Genomic DNA, 16617 nt, shown 5'->3' with positions numbered 1-16617 from the left:
AACACTTAAAGCCTTGTCCAGATATTTACTGGCGTATAATATTCATGTTTGAATACATTTTACTGCAAATGAATGTCGGCCCCAAATATCGGTTATCGGCCTCATTGACAACTAATAATCGGTATAGGTTATGCTAAAAACAGTATTTAGTATATTTAAGTATGACGTCATTCTATGACATAAAAATATTGGAAATGACAAAACAAACAAGCTAGCATTAGCCTGACCGTGCTAAGTAAGACAATCTCACCTGGTTTCCTAAAAAACAACTTAAAGCCTTGTCCAGATATTTACTGGCGAACTCCTTCATTCCGCACTCCATTCAGCTGTATAATCACTCACCATACAGCAATAGATGATATCTGCCTATTACCTGACATGTTAGCTACTTCTCTTTGTTTTAAGGGACGGCGTGGCGAAGTTGGTAGAGTGGCTGTGCCAGCAATCAGAGTGTTGCTGGTTACTGGGGTTCAATCCCCACCTTCTACCATCCCAGTCATGTCCGTTGTGTCCTTGGGCAAGACACTTCACCCCTTGCTCCTGATGGCTGCTGGTTAGCGCCTTGCATGGCAGCTCCCGCCATCAGTGTGTGAATGGGTGAATGTGGTAATACTGTCAAAGCGCTTTGAGTACCTTGAAGGTAGAAAAGCGCTATACAAGTATAACCCATTTATCATTTAATATCTATTTTCTGCTCGGATTCAGGAGGAACAGTGTGGTTTTCGTCCTGGTCGTGGAACTGTGGACCAGCTCTATACTCTCGGCAGGGTCCTTGAGGGTGCATGGGAGTTTGCCCAACCAGTCTACATGTGTTTTGTGGACTTGGAGAAGGCATTCGACCGTGTCCCTCGGGAAGTCCTGTGGGGAGTGCTCAGAGAGTATGGGGTATCGGACTGTCTGATTGTGGCAGTCCGCTCCCTGTATGCTCAGTGCCAGAGCTGGGTCCGCATTGCCGGCAGTAAGTCGGACACGTTTCCAGTGAGGGTTGGACTCCGCCAAGGCTGCCCTTTGTCACCGATTCTGTTCATAACTTTTATGGACAGAATTTCTAGGCGCAGTCAAGGCGTTGAGGGGATCTGGTTTGGTGGCTGCAGGATTAGGTCTCTGCTTTTTGCAGATGATGTGGTCCTGATGGCTTCATCTGGCCAGGATCTTCAGCTCTCACTGGATCGGTTCGCAGCTGAGTGTGAAGCGACTGGGATGAGAATCAGCACCTCCAAGTCCGAGTCCATGGTTCTCGCCCGGAAAAGGGTGGAGTGCCATCTCCGGGTTGGGGAGGAGATCTTGCCCCAAGTGGAGGAGTTCAAGTACCTCGGAGTCTTGTTCACGAGTGAGGGAAGAGTGGATCGCGAGATCGACAGGCGGATCGGTGCGGCGTCTTCAGCAATGCGGACGCTGTATCGATCCGTTGTGGTGAAGAAGGAGCTGAGCCGGAAGGCAAAGCTCTCAATTTACCGGTCGATTTACGTTCCCATCCTCACCTATGGTCATGACCGAAAGGACAAGATCACGGGTACAAGCGGCCGAAATGAGTTTCCTCCGCCGGGTGGCGGGGCTCTCCCTTAGAGATAGGGTGAGAAGCTCAAAGTAAAGCCGCTGCTCCTCCACATCGAGAGGAGCCAGATGAGGTGGTTCGGGCATCTGGTCAGGATGCCACCCGAACGCCTTCCTAGGGAGGTGTTTAGGGCACGTCCGACCGGTAGGAGGCCGCGGGGAAGACCCAGGACACGTTGGGAAGACTATGTCTCCCGGCTGGCCTGGGAACGCCTCGGGGTTCCACAGGAAGAGCTGGACAAAGTGGCTGGGGAGAGGGAAGTCTGGGCTTCCCTGCTTAGGCTGCTGCCCCCGCGACCCGATCTCGGATAAGCGGAAGAAGATGGATGGATGGATCTATTTTCTGCTGGATGTACTCTCTATTTTATGCTGCTGCTGTCACATATACTGTAATATTGTACATGGTCATTGTTATATCCATCCATCTTCTTCCGCTTATCCGAGGTCGGGTCGCGGGGGCAGCAGCTTAAGCAGGGAAGCCCAGACTTCCCTGTCCCCAGCCACTTCGTCCAGCTCCTCCCGGGGGATCCCGAGGCGTTCCCAGGCCAGCCGGGAGAGATAGTCTTCCCAGCGTGTCCTGGGTCTTCCCCGTGGCCTCCTACCGGTCGGACGTGCCCGAAGCACCTTCCTAGGGAGGCGTTCGGGTGGCATCCTGACCAGATGCCCGAACCACCTCATCTGGCTCCTTTCGATGTGGAGGAGCAGCGGCTTTACTTTGAGCTCCCCCCGAATGACAGAGCTTCTCACCCTATCTCTAAGGGAGAGCCCCGCCACTCGGCGGAGGAAACTCATTTCGGCAGCTTGTACCCGTGATCTTGTCCTTTCGGTCATGACACAAAGGTCATGACCATAGGTGAGGATGGGAACGTAGATCGACCGGTAAATCGAGAGCTTTGCCTTCCGGCTCAGCTCCTTCTTCACCACAACGGATCGATACAGCGTCCGCATTACTGAAGACGCCGCACCGATCCGCCTGTCGATCTCACGATCCACTCTTCCCCCACTCGTGAACAAGACTCATTGTTATATATTGTATATATATATATATATGTTATAGACATAATGTAATATACTATAATACTGTACACATATTATATATATATTCGTATATATGTTAGATTTTATACCGCTAAATTTAGTCTATTTATACCTGCATTTTCCTTTCCATCCTTACACTTTCCAGCATTGTAACTGAGCTACTGTGTTGAACAATTTCCCTTGTGGATCATTAAAGTCTAAATACTGCAAATGAATGTCGGCCCCAAATATCGGTTATCGGCCTCATTGACAACTAATAATCGGTATAGGTTATGCTAAAAACATAGTATTTAGTATATTAAGGTATGACGTCATTCTATGACATAAAAACATTGGAAATGACAAAAACAAACAAGCTAGCATTAGCCTGCCCATGCTAAGTAAGACAATCTCACCTTGTCGTCCTTCTTTCCTCCACCTGGACCGTGGCCCCCACTTTGGCTTTGACCCTTAAAAATAATCACACACATGTTAGTGAAACTGACAGTCACATATTTATTATCATTATTATTATTATTAAACATACAAAGAAGCACGTACGCGCTCCACAGCAGTTTGAATGACGAAGCGAGCTACTTTAAAAATAGCTTACACGTCCCAAAAAACACCCCCGCATGGCCGATATGAACACTTTTAAATGTATAATCTACAACTTCAACTAAAAACGTGCTGTTTATTCACGTAATGTAGATAATTCATGTTGTACAAGTGGAATCCGTGACAACGTAAATGACAGCAAAGCTAACGCTGGGCTAAAGGCTAACTTGTCTATTAATGGAGCGTTTTTATGCAAACACCGAATGCCCTTTTTCGCTCCCGCAAAACAAAACCATAACAACACAAGCTAAACTATACCTGGTAATAACTCGATAAAATGTTTTAATAGACCAAATAGTATGGACGAAGAGAAAATTGCTTGCTCACTTACCATTGTTTCTTGTCGCTTTGTTGTGACGACACGGCGCGTTGTCGTGACGTCACGGCATTAAAAAGTTGGCCGTCGTGGAACGTGTCGGCACGTTGCCGCCCCCTTGTGTTCAGAGTTGCACGCTATTTGTTTACTTCGGAGCAATAATAAGAAGTAACATACGTGTGCGCTGGTTTTATTTGCACAAATAATTTTTCCATATATATATATATATATATATATATATATATATATATATACTAGAGATGTCCGATAATATCGGAAATTATCGGTATCGTTTTTTAATTATCGGTATCGTTTATTTTATTTTATTTTATTTTATTTTTTTATTAAAAGCAACATAAAAAACACAAGATACACTTACAATTAGTGCACCAACCCAACAAAAACTCCCCCATTTACACTCATTCACACAAAAGGGTTGTTTATTTCTGTTATTAATATTCTGGTTCCTACATTATATATCAATATAGATCAATACAGTCTGCAAGGGATACAGTCCGTAAGCACACATGATTGCTGGTCCACTAATAGTACTAACCTTTAACAGTTAATTTTACTCATTTTTATTCATTACTAGTTTCTATGTAACTGTTTTTATATTGTTTGACTTTCTTTTTTATTCAAGAAAATGTTTTTAATTTATTTATCTTATTTTATTTTATGATTTTTTTTTAAAAAGGACCTTATCTTCACCATACGTGGTTGTCCAAATTAGGCATAATAATGTGTTAATTCCACGACTGTATATATCGGTATCAGTTGATATCGGTATCGGTAATTAAGAGCTGGACAATATCGGAATATCAGCAAAAAAGCCATTATCGGACATCCCTAATATATATATATATATATATATATATATATATATATATATATATATATATATATATATATATATATATATATATATATATGTCTTAATAAGGTTATCCAAAAAATAGTGCTCGATACCGTAGTAGAGCGCAATATATGTATGTGTGGGAAAAAAAAATCACAAGACTACTTCATCTCTACAGGCCTGTTTCATGAGGGGTTCCCTCAATCATCAGGAGATGATTGAGGGAACCCCTCATGAAACAGGCCTGTAGAGATGAAGTAGTCTTGTGATTTTTTTTTCCCACACATACATATATATATATATATATATATATATATATATATATATATATATATATATATATATATATATATATATATATTGATATTTTATGGAAATAAATGCCGATTTAATTAGCACGCTCACACAAACACTCTAATGTACTCTAATGTAACAGTAGTCCTAATTAAGTAATATGTATGACTACTCTAAAATAGTATATATATAAATAATTACTTAAGTGTGTCATTATTTAAATACATAATAACATCATTAGGTTATACATTAAAAAATTAAAAAAAACTTGAAAAATCATGAAATGATAAATACACATATTTTGTATTAAATGAAATAACACATTTAAACATACATGTATGTATTTAATTCCAATAATAAATAATAAATGACACATTTAAGTAATTATTTAAATATTTATTTATGTATTTAATGTGTCCTATTTGAGCCTCCTTACACAGCGACACATACACGACACAAACACTGTATTCGTGTCGTCATAACAACACGATGTGTTTCTTTATATATTCATACATGACTGCGTAGATGATCATCGTAGTACTGTTTATAGCCGCTAGGAGGCAATAGAGCATGGTTTATGTGGCTTGGGCAATGTTCATGGGGGACCCTGAAATATGGAGTTAATAATTAATATTTGGAAGTAACAGCAGACTTCCACAGTTTATTCATATTCGGATATTTTTTTAAACAGTGCGAAATAAATTAGTGAATTATGTTGCGGATAATAAAGCAATATATATATATATATATATATATATATATATATATATATATATATATATATATATATATATATATATATATATATATATATATATATATGAGGGTTTGTTTTAACACTGAATTTATGTAAATACATTTTTTGTGTTTGATTTTTTGTGAACGGATTTTTTTTTTTTTTACATCAAATTATTCTGAAAGTTTCATGATATACAAACTTTTGAGTAAAATGTGTGTGTTTTAAAATGGTATATAAAAATTGAATGTAAAAAAAATCAGTGTATAAAACAACATTGTCAAATAAATCTGTGTAAAAAAAAAAATCAGTCAATAAAAAAATAATGTATAAAATGTTGTGTAAAAATCAGTGTATGAAAAAAATTGGTGTCTAAAAAATCAGTATATAAAAAATGTGTGTAAACATTCAGTGTTAAACAATCAGCGTACGAAAAAATCAGTGCAAAAAAATCCAGTGTATTGAAAAAATGTGTGTATAAAAATTAGGGTAAAAAAAATCCGTGTATGAAAAATCAGTGTATAAAAATTCAGTGTGTAGAAAATAAAGTATAAAAATATTGTGTAAATATCAATGTATAAAATAATAATTGTCTTAACATTCAGTGTGAAAAAAATCAGTGTACATAAAAATTAGTGTATAAAAATTTAGTGAAAATCAGTGTAAAAAAAATCAGTGTATAATATACATTTAGTGTAAAAATGTTCAGTGTATAAAATGTTTATGTATACAAAATAATGTTTCCAAGTCTTGTCTTGCAGCCCTTTGAGACACTTGTGATTTAGGGCTATATAAATAAACATTGATTGATTGTCTAAATATCAGTGTATAAAAATTCAGTGTATGAAAAAAAAATTATTGTGTAAATATTCAGTGTAAAAAAATCAGCTTGCATAAAAAATTGTGTTTAAAAATTCAGTGTATAAAAAAATCAGCTTGCATAAAAAATTGTGTTTAAAAATTCAGTGTATAAAATCAGCACATCAGTATAAAAAAATCAGTGTACAAAAATTCAATGTAAAAAATCAGTGCAGAAAAATGTGTTGCTTCAAAACTCTTCAAGACTGGAGCACCTGATTGGCTGCTTCTGAGACAGGCTCGATTGCTTCAGTCTTAATGAACCTGAAGCGAGTCTTGAGTTTTGAAGCAACATTTTCTGCACTGATTTTTTTTTTTACACTGAATTTTTACACATTAAATTTGAAATCACAAAGTGATTTTTTTTAAACACACACATTTTTATTCTGTGAAATTTTCAGCATCATTTCACGAAAAAAAAAAAAAAAAAAATAGTGTATAAAAAAATTGATTGCATAAAATAATCAGTGTATACAAATTCAGCATAAAAAATTCCATGAAGAAAAACGTGTTGCTTCAAAATTCAAGACCAACTTCAGGTAAATTAAGATTGGAGCACATGATTGGCTGGTTTTAAGACTGCTTCAGTCTAAATTTACCCGAAGTCGGTCTCGAGTTTTTCTGCACTGATTTTTTTGAAATCACCGTATTTTAACCAACTGATTTTTCAAACTTACGCATTTTCCAACGTAAGAAGTAGGCAAAACGTCACAAATCAGGAGGAATCTCAAAGCGCTCGTTTACAAAACGTTTGTTTGAGTTCAGATTTAGGGTCGTTCTGAGGCTCCTGAATACACACAGGAGGCAAAAGTCGGCAAGACAAGTGAGAAAGATGACGATCTCTCACTCCGCACACAGGGTTTGGCAATCAGCGTTTCAGGCTTTGGCGAAGGAGCCCAAAGTGACGAACAAAAGGTAGGAACAAGGAAACAAAGCCACTTTATTCATGGAATACTGAGACAGAGTACAGTGCGTGTACAGTAGAGTACTTATTAAGGGATGTGTCACCTGTGGCCATACAGCCTTCACAGCAGGGATATTCAACTGGCGGCCCGGGGGCAAAATCCGGCCCACGCGTTCACTTCAAAACTTGTTCGTCAAAAACAGTTTTGCAGCAACTTTTTAAAAACACGAGAGTTCTCCAACACATCAATCAATCAAAAACATGGACTTTTGAACCTTGCCAGCTCCAAACGTACATAACTGAGGTGTTCCTCAAGGCACCCCTTTGAGTCCTCCACCTTCTTTTATTGATCGTAATGTGCTTTGTGTAAATACAGTAAGTGTTGCTTATTTACTTCCTATTTGTCTTTGTTCAACTTCTTGAGTTATGCTCGTGGGGTTCCTCAAGGTTCCATCTTAGGTCCTCTTCTTTTCGCCATTTGAGCTATTTAACTGCTGGACTCAGTTCAGGAAACTTGTGAGACTCCCGTTTTTGCAGCAGATTCTTAAAAACCCTTGAGCAAGAGGGTTCAAACTTTTTCCACTGGGGGCCGCACGTTGAAAAATTAAAGAATGCAAGGGCCATTTTGATATTTTTCATTTTAAAGGCCTATATATATATATATATATATATATATATATATATATATATATATATATATATATATATATATATATATATATATATATATATAATTTATTATTTTATATTGTAAATATATTATAAATATATTATTAAAAATGTTAGGGATCCAAACGGGTCCCAATCATTAAAGTGTTAAAAATAAACGGTACATTATTTTAGGTTTTTTTACTTTTAGTGTTTAAATCTCTAGATCAATTTCAGATCTTTTAACCATTTTTTTTGGTTTGTAATGTAGCTGAGATAGGCTAGAGCACCCCCGTGACCCTGAAAGGGACAAGCGGTAGAAAATGGATGGATGGATGGATGTTAGTTTCGGACACCCCTGGTCTAGAAAACACATGCTCCAAAGTCCAGGGAAGCATCTTAGTCCGCCATCCTTTGCGGTCCTCCTATCTGTCCACGCTGGTCTCCGCCAGCCGGTTGTTCATGATGCCCAGGGCGCCCACGCCCTCGGAGAAGCCGTTGGGACGCGAGGACGTGGAGCCGGGTTGGCGCGGGTGCCCGACGGCCATCTCGGACAGTTGCTTCTGCATGAGGGCCAGGTTGACCTGCGGCGGAGGAAGACAAGGACGTGGATGAGTCGCAACTTTTGGAAAAAAAAACTTGGCAATCGGCAGACTTGGAGGATGCTTACTCAGTTGTTTCATTTTGTGGAACAAAAGCAAATAAATCGAGGTGGTCAAAAACTGACAGAATCACTCAATTCCGAGGAAAAAATGGTGGAATGATGAGAAACAAAGAAAGAAAAAAACCCTAAAATGCACCACTGGTACTCTGTTGCACCACCTCTGGCTTTTATAAGAGCTTGCAGCCTCTGAGGCATCCCAGCAGGCACAAGACATTGAAACAACGTTGAGAACTTGTTGAATTAGGTCCTGACGTTGAGCAACTCACACATAACGTTGAAACAACATGCTTTTTGGCGACGTTTAATCAATGTCGGGTTCAGACGTTGGTTTGACCTTTGAAATGTTGGTCATTTCTCAACCAATAATCTACAACACAAATATAACGTTGAAAGAACATACTTTTTGACGACGTTTAATCAATGTTGGGTTCTGACGTTGATTTGACCATTGAATCTCGGTCATTTTCCCACATATATTCTACAACACAAATACAACGTTGAAACAACATGCTTTTTGACGATGTTTTAACAATGTCGGGTTCTGACGTTGACTTGACCTTTGAATTTGGGTTATTTTCCAACCAATATTCTACAACACAAATACAACGTTGAAATAACATGCTTTTTGATGACGTTTATTCAATGTCGGGTTCTGACGTTGAATTGACCTTTGAATTTCGGTCATTTTCCCACCAATATTCTACAACACAAATACAACGTTGAAACAACCTGCTTTTTAACAACGATTATTCCATTGAATTTTGGTCATTTCCCAAACAAATATTCTACAACACAAATACAATGTTGAAACAACATACTTTTTAACGACATTTAATCAATGTCGGGTTCTGACGTTGATTTGACCGTTGAATTTTGGTCACTTCATGACCAATATTCTACAACACAAATACAACGTTAAAACAACATGCTTTTTGACGACCTTTATTCAATGTCGGGTTCTGACGTTGAATTGACCATTAAATTTTGGTTATTTTCCAACCAATATTCTACAACACAAATACAACGTTGAAACAACATGATTTTCACGACGTTTAATTAATGTTGGGTTCTGACGTTGATTTGACCATTGAAATTTGGTCATTTCTCAACCAAAATTCTATACACAAATACAACGTTGAAAGAACGTGATTTTTACGACGTTTAATTAATGTTGGGTTCTGACGTTGATTTGACCATTGAAATTTGGTCATTTCCCAACCAATATTCTACAACACAAGTACAACTTTGAAACAACATGCTTTTTGAGAACATTTAATCAATGTTGGGTTCTGACGTTGATTTGACCGTTGAATTTTGGTTATTTTCCAACCAATATTCTACAACACAAATACGTTGAAACAACATACTTTTTGAAAAACGTTCAATCAATGTTGGGTTCAGACGTTGATTTGACCGTTGAATTTTGGTCATTTCATGACCAATATTCTACAACACAAATACAGCGTTGAAACAACATGCTTTTTGACGACATTTACTCAATGTTGGGTTCAGACGTTGATTTGACCATTACATTTTGGTTATTTTCCAACCAATATTCTACAACACAAATACAACGTTGAAAGAACATGATTTTCACGACGTTTAATTAATGTTGGGTTCTGACGTTGATTTGACCATTGAAATTTGGTCATTTCTCAACCAAAATTCTATACACAAATACAACGTTGAAACAACATGCTTTTTAACAATGATTATTCCATTGAATTTTGGTCATTTTCCAACCAATATTCTACAACACAAAAACAATGTTGAAACAACATGCTTTTTGACGACGTTTATTCAATGTCGGGTTCTGACGTTGAATTGACCTTTGAATTTGGGTCATTTTCCCACCAATATTCTACAACACAAATACAATGTTGAAACAACCTGCTTTTTAACAACGATTATTCCATTGAATTTTGGTCATTTCCCAACCAATATTCTACAACACAAGTACAATGTTGAAATAACATGCTTTTGACGACATTTAATGTTGGGTTCTGACGTTGATTTGATTGTAGAATTTTGGTTATTTTCCAACCAATATTCTACAACAAAAATACGTTGAAACATCATGCTTTTTGATGACGTTTATTCAATGTCGGGTTCTGACGTTGAATTGACCTTTGAATTTCGGTCATTTTCCCACCAATATTCTACAACAAAAATACAATGTTGAAACAACATACTTTTTAACGACATTTAATCAATGTTGGATTCTGACGTTGATTTGACCTTTGAATTTTGGTCATTTCATGACCAATATTCTACAACACAAATACAACGTTGAAACAACATGCTTTTTGACGACCTTTATTCAATGTCGGGTTCTGACGTTGAATTGACCATTAAATTTTGGTTATTTTCCAATCAATATTCTACAACACAAATACAACGTTGAAATAACATGCTTTTTGGCGACGTTTAATCAATCAGACGTTGATTTGACCTTTTGAAATTTTGGTCATTTCTCAACCAATATTCTACAACACAAATACAACTTTGAAAGAACGTGATTTTCACTACGTTTAATCAATGTTGGGGTCTGACGTTGATTTGACCTGTGAATTTTGGTCATTTCCCAACCAATATTCTACAACACAAATACCACGTTAAAACAACCTATTTTTTAACAACGATTATTCCATTGAATTTTGGTCATTTCCCAAACAATATTCTACAACACAAATACGTTGAAACAACATACTTTTTGACGACGTTTAATCAATGTTGGGTTCTGGCGTTGATTTGACCGTTGAATTTTGGTCATTTCATGACCAATATTCTACAACACAAATACAACGTTGAAACAACATGCTTTTTGACAAAGTTTAATCAATGTCGGGTTCTGACGTTGAATTGACCATTAAATGTTGGTTATTTTCCAACCAATATTCTACAACACAAATACAACGTTGAAACAACATGCTTTTTGATGACGTTTATTCAATGTTTGGTTCTGACGTTGATTTGACAATTCAATTTCGGTCTATTTCCCACCAATATTCTACAACACGCCCTGCGATGAGGTGGCGACGTGTCCAGGGTGTACACCACCTTCCGCCCGATTGTAGCTGAGATAGGCTCCAGCGCCCCCCCCGACCCCAAAGGGAATAAGCGGTAGAAAATGGATGGATGGATTCTACAACACAAATACAACGTTGAAAGAACGTGATTTTTACAACGTTTAATTAATGTTGGGGTCTGACGTTGATTTGACCATTGAATTTTGGTAATTTCATGACCAATATTCTACAACACAAATACGACGTTGAAACAACATGCTTTTTGACGGCCTTCATTCAATGTCGGGTTCTGACGTTGAATTGACCATTACATTTTGGTTATTTTCCAACCAATATTCTACAACACAAATACGTTGAAACAACATGCTTTTTGATGACGTTTAATCAATGTTGGGTTCTGACGTTGATTTGACCTTTGAAAGTTGGTCATTTCCCAAACAAAATTCTACAACAAAAATACAATGTTGAAACAACCTGTTTTTTAACAACGATTATTCCATTGAATTTTGGTCATTTCCCAACCAATATTCTACAACACAAATACAACGTTGAAACAACATGCTTTTTGACGACGTTTAATCAATGTTGGGTTCTGACATTGAATTGACCATTGAATTTTGGTTATTTTCCAACCAATATTCTACAACACAAATACAACGTTGAAACAACATGCTTTTTGACGACGTTTAATCAATGTTGGGTTCTGACATTGAATTGACCATTGAATTTTGGTTATTTTCCAACCAATATTCTACAACACAAATACGTTGAAACATCATGCTTTTTGATGACGTTTAATCAATGTTGGGTTCTGACGTTGATTTGACCTTTGAAAGTTGGTCATTTCCCAAACAAAATTCTACAACAAAAATACAATGTTGAAACAACCTGTTTTTTAACAACGATTATTCCATTGAATTTTGGTCATTTCCCAACCAATATTCTACAACACAAATACAACGTTGAAACAACATGCTTTTTGACGACGTTTAATCAATGTTGGGTTCTGACATTGAATTGACCATTGAATTTTGGTTATTTTCCAACCAATATTCTACAACACAAATACAACGTTGAAACAACATGCTTTTTGACGACGTTTAATCAATGTTGGGTTCTGACATTGAATTGACCATTGAATTTTGGTTATTTTCCAACCAATATTCTACAACACAAATACGTTGAAACATCATGCTTTTTGATGACGTTTATTCAATGTTGGGTTCTGACGTTGATTTGACCATTGAATTTTGCTCATTTTCCCAACCAATATCCTACAACACAAACACAACGTCGAAACAACATGCTTTTTGACGACGTTTAATCAATGTCGGTTTCTGACGTTGAATTGATCAATGAAATTTGGTCATTTCCCAACCAACAACATTGATCCAACATTAGACATCAACGTTGTCTCAATGTACAAATACAACTATTTTGCAACGTTGTTTCAAAGTTTGTTTTAAAGGACACGTATAATCAACGTTGTATCAATGTCTTGTGCATGCTGGGGTGGACTTAAAAGGGAACTGCACTTTTTTTTTGGACTTTTGCCTTTCATTTGCAATCCTTATGAGAGACAAGAACACATTTTTCTTGTTTTTATGCATCATAAAATACGGCAAGTACGAGGTGGCTAACAATGCAGAATACACAATTCCGCCCATAAATCTCATTGGAACCAATAACAAACTAAAATTCCAGCATCATCACCTTGCTCAATGCAGATTCACCATTCATCTCTGAATATGACTTGCATCCAGTCATCCATAGTCCACCATTCCTTTTCCTTAGACCGTTGCAACCATTTTTTTTTTAAATGTTTACATGTTAAGGAGCTTTTTCTGTATTTAAATACCATTTCCTTTAAACAATTTCCCACAGTTCGCTCACAGTTTTGTTTTTCATTTGTTTTGCTGTGCATTGTTCTCTTCTCAAGACATATTACTTGAAGTTGTCCTCGGTCTACCAGTATGCTTGCCTTTCACAACCGTCCCACGTTGTTTGTGCTTGCTCCACATCAACACACAGCTGACTGGGAACAATCAACATCTTTTGCAACATTGTACTTTCTTGAAGAGCTTTGACAATCCTCTACTTTGTTCCAATTAAAATGTTGGGGCCATGATTCATGTCAATCCACCTGCTGCAACAGCTCTCTAAGGTGTAAACACTCCTTTTTTACTGCAGACTAATAAACAGATTTCCTCTGATGCCGGAGTTATCTTTGGAAATTAAAATGTATTTAAAAGATAAATAAATAAATTCATAAATAAATACAAATAAAATAATAATAATAATGAAATAAATAATTAAACACATCAATAAGTACATCCAAATAAATAAATACATAAATAAATACAAGGCCACAGGGATGGATGAGATCCGCCCGGAGTTCCTTAAGGCTCTGGATGCTGTGGGGCTGTCTTGGTTGACAAGACTCTGCAGCATCGCGTGGACATCGGGGGCGGTACCTCTGGATTGGCAGACCGGGGTCTTTAAGAAGGGGAACCGGAGGGTGTGTTCTAACTATCGTGGGATCACACTCTTCAGCCTTCCCGGTAAGGTCTATTCAGGTGTACTGGAGAGGAGGCTACGCCGGATAGTCGAACCTCAGATTCAGGAGGAACAGTGCGGTTTTCGTCCTGGTCGTGGAACTGTGGACCAGCTCTATACTCTCGGCAGGGTCCTTGAGGGTGCATGGGAGTTTGCCCAACCAGTCTACATGTGCTTTGTGGACTTGGGGAAGGCATTCGACCGTGTCCCTCGGGAAGTCCTGTGGGGAGTGCTCAGAGAGTATGGGGTAACGGACTGTCTGATTGTGGCAGTCCGCTCCCTGTATGATCAGTGTCAGAGCTTGGGCCGCATTGCCGGCAGTAAGTCGGACCCGTTTCCAGTGAGGGTTGGACTCCGCCAAGGCTGCCCTTTGTCACCGATTCTGTTCATAACTTTTATGGACAGAATTTCTAGGCGCAGTCAAGGCGTTGAGGGGATCCGGTTTGGTGGCTGCAGGATTAGGTCTCTGCTTTTTGCAGATGATGTGGTCCTGATGGCTTCATCTGGCCAGGATCTTCAGCTCTCACTGGATCGGTTCGCAGCTGAGTGTGAAGCGACTGGGATGAGAATCAGCACCTCCAAGTCCGAGTCCATGGTTCTCGCTCGGAAAAGGGTGGAGTGCCATCTCTGTGCTGGGGAAGAGATCTTGCCCCAAGTGGAGGAGTTCAAGTACCTTGGAGTCTTGTTCACGAGTGAGGGAAGAGTGGATCGTGAGATCGACAGGCGGATCGGTGCGGCGTCTTCAGTAATGCGGACGCTGTATCGATCCGTTGTGGTGAAGAAAAGCTGAGCCGGAAGGCAAAGCTCTCGATTTACCGGTCGATCTACATTCCCATCCTCACCTATGGTCATGAGCTTTGGGTTATGACCGAAAGGACAAGATCACGGGTACAAGCGGCCGAAATGAGTTTCCTCCGCTGGGTGGCGGCGCTCTCCCTTAGAGATAGGGTGAGAAGCTCTGTCATCCGGGGGGAGCTCAAAGTAAAGCCGCTGCTCCTTCACCTCGAGAGGAGCCAGATGAAGTGGTTCGGGCATCTGGTCAGGATGCCACCCGAACGCCTTCCTAGGGAGGTGTTTAGGGCACGTCCGACCGGTAGGAGGCCACGGGGAAGACCCAGGACACGTTGGGAAGACTATGTCTCCCGGCTGGCCTGGGAACGCCTCGGGATCCCCCGGGAAGAGCTGGACGAAGTGGCTGGGGAGACGGAAGTCTGGGCTTCCCTGCTTAGGCTGCTGCCCCCGTGACCAGACCTCGGATAAGCGGAATGATAAGATGGATGGATGGATGGATAAATAAATAAAGAATTGAATGATTCTATAATTTTTTCACTCTGCTTAATAGTGTTGTTTCGATTCGGTTCGATTCCTAGGGGTAACGATTTGATTCAGAATTGATTCTCGATTCAAAACCAATACTTTTTAATTAACATTGTTTGCCAGTTCTATGATTAACTACATTCCTTCATATAAACAGCTATGATACATTCATATATTACTTATTAAAAAAAACGGTTTTGTTGACTAAAATTCTACCCAAACATTTAATAAAGTCAAATAAAGTCACTTTTTAAAAGTAAATCTGTACAGCAGATACAGATCATCTACATCAACAATTATTTTTGTTGATTTCTTTTAGCATTTTTTTTCAATATAGTTTTGTGTCATGTCTGTCAATTTGATTGTTTTTCAACAAAATGAAACAAATGACATGTTTTTTGCCAGGAGTTGTATTCAAATAAACAAAGATGAACACAAACTGACAATTCTGCTATTTTTGGGTTTTTTTTTTACACTTCAACAAAACAACCAATCTGCCTGACACACACACACATTGAGCCCACTAGCGCTGGCATCTTAAACAACATCTTTATTCACACAGGACTAATTGGACCCCATTGTTGCTAGGTTACCAACAGCTCTTCTACTCTCCTTCTCCTGTAAACACTGTATCTCGCTACAATAGGGAAAACATGATCGCACACGGCAGATATTATGCGTACATGTATTAATATAATGGATATAATTAAAAATTAACATAATTGATATTAAGAGTATGTAAAAGTTGGACTCCTACCTTGTTAACTTCCTAACGACCTCCTTTAAGTTTTGTAATAAATCAAAAATAACAAGCAGCTAAAATGCGCCAAACATGGATAAGTGTGGAGAGTGTTTAGCATTTTCTCACCATTCCTTGTAATTCTTTTCATGGTGCATGGATGTTTTTTTCTAATATCCATGTGTGACCATGTCTGTTGGCATTTTGTGTTAGTTCGATTTTTTTTTTTGCACCATGACTAGGGAGGGTTGTTTGCATTGGGTCATATAAATAAATGCTGGGCTTTTTGCTTTTTCTCTCTCAGGCCTTCTTTCGTAAATTTGATAGTCAGATTTTAGACTTCATTTGGAATAAAAAAAGACTCAACAATATTTGCATAGACCCAAATTGTCGTAGACACCAAATACTTCAGCTCAAATATTTGACTTAGAAATTTCTCATGGGAAAATATTGCATAGTTTGTGATTTTGCCGTTTAAGAAAAGTGTTTGACAAAAAGGGAATACAATATA

At 38.2% G+C, this 16617-nt stretch overlaps 2 protein-coding genes across 2 annotated transcripts in view; both read right to left on the bottom strand.

Moving 5' to 3' along the window:
* Positions 1-3625, bottom strand: part of psmc1b (proteasome 26S subunit, ATPase 1b) — a 44067-nt gene extending 40442 nt beyond the window's left edge. Inside the window, exons 1-2 of the mRNA XM_061987015.1 lie at positions 3521-3625; positions 2988-3041 (exon numbers count right to left, since the gene is read on the bottom strand). Coding sequence (XP_061842999.1) covers positions 2988-3041; positions 3521-3523 — 57 coding nt within the window. The 5' untranslated portion in view covers positions 3524-3625. The remainder of the gene's footprint in view (positions 1-2987; positions 3042-3520) is intronic.
* Positions 3626-7986: 4361 nt separating this feature from the next.
* The window catches only part of LOC133623515 (potassium channel subfamily K member 13-like), a 27447-nt gene continuing 18816 nt past the window's right edge, over positions 7987-16617 (bottom strand). The window contains exon 3 of the mRNA XM_061986732.2: positions 7987-8385. Within this exon, the coding sequence (XP_061842716.1) occupies positions 8227-8385 (159 nt within the window). The 3' untranslated portion in view covers positions 7987-8226. The remainder of the gene's footprint in view (positions 8386-16617) is intronic.

The sequence above is a fragment of the Nerophis lumbriciformis genome, linkage group LG26, assembly GCF_033978685.3.
Source record: "Nerophis lumbriciformis linkage group LG26, RoL_Nlum_v2.1, whole genome shotgun sequence".
In the NCBI taxonomy this organism is placed as follows: Eukaryota; Metazoa; Chordata; class Actinopteri; order Syngnathiformes; family Syngnathidae; genus Nerophis; species Nerophis lumbriciformis.
The sequence above is the reverse complement of the archived record's forward strand: the minus strand, read 5'-3'. Positions and strand labels throughout refer to the sequence as shown.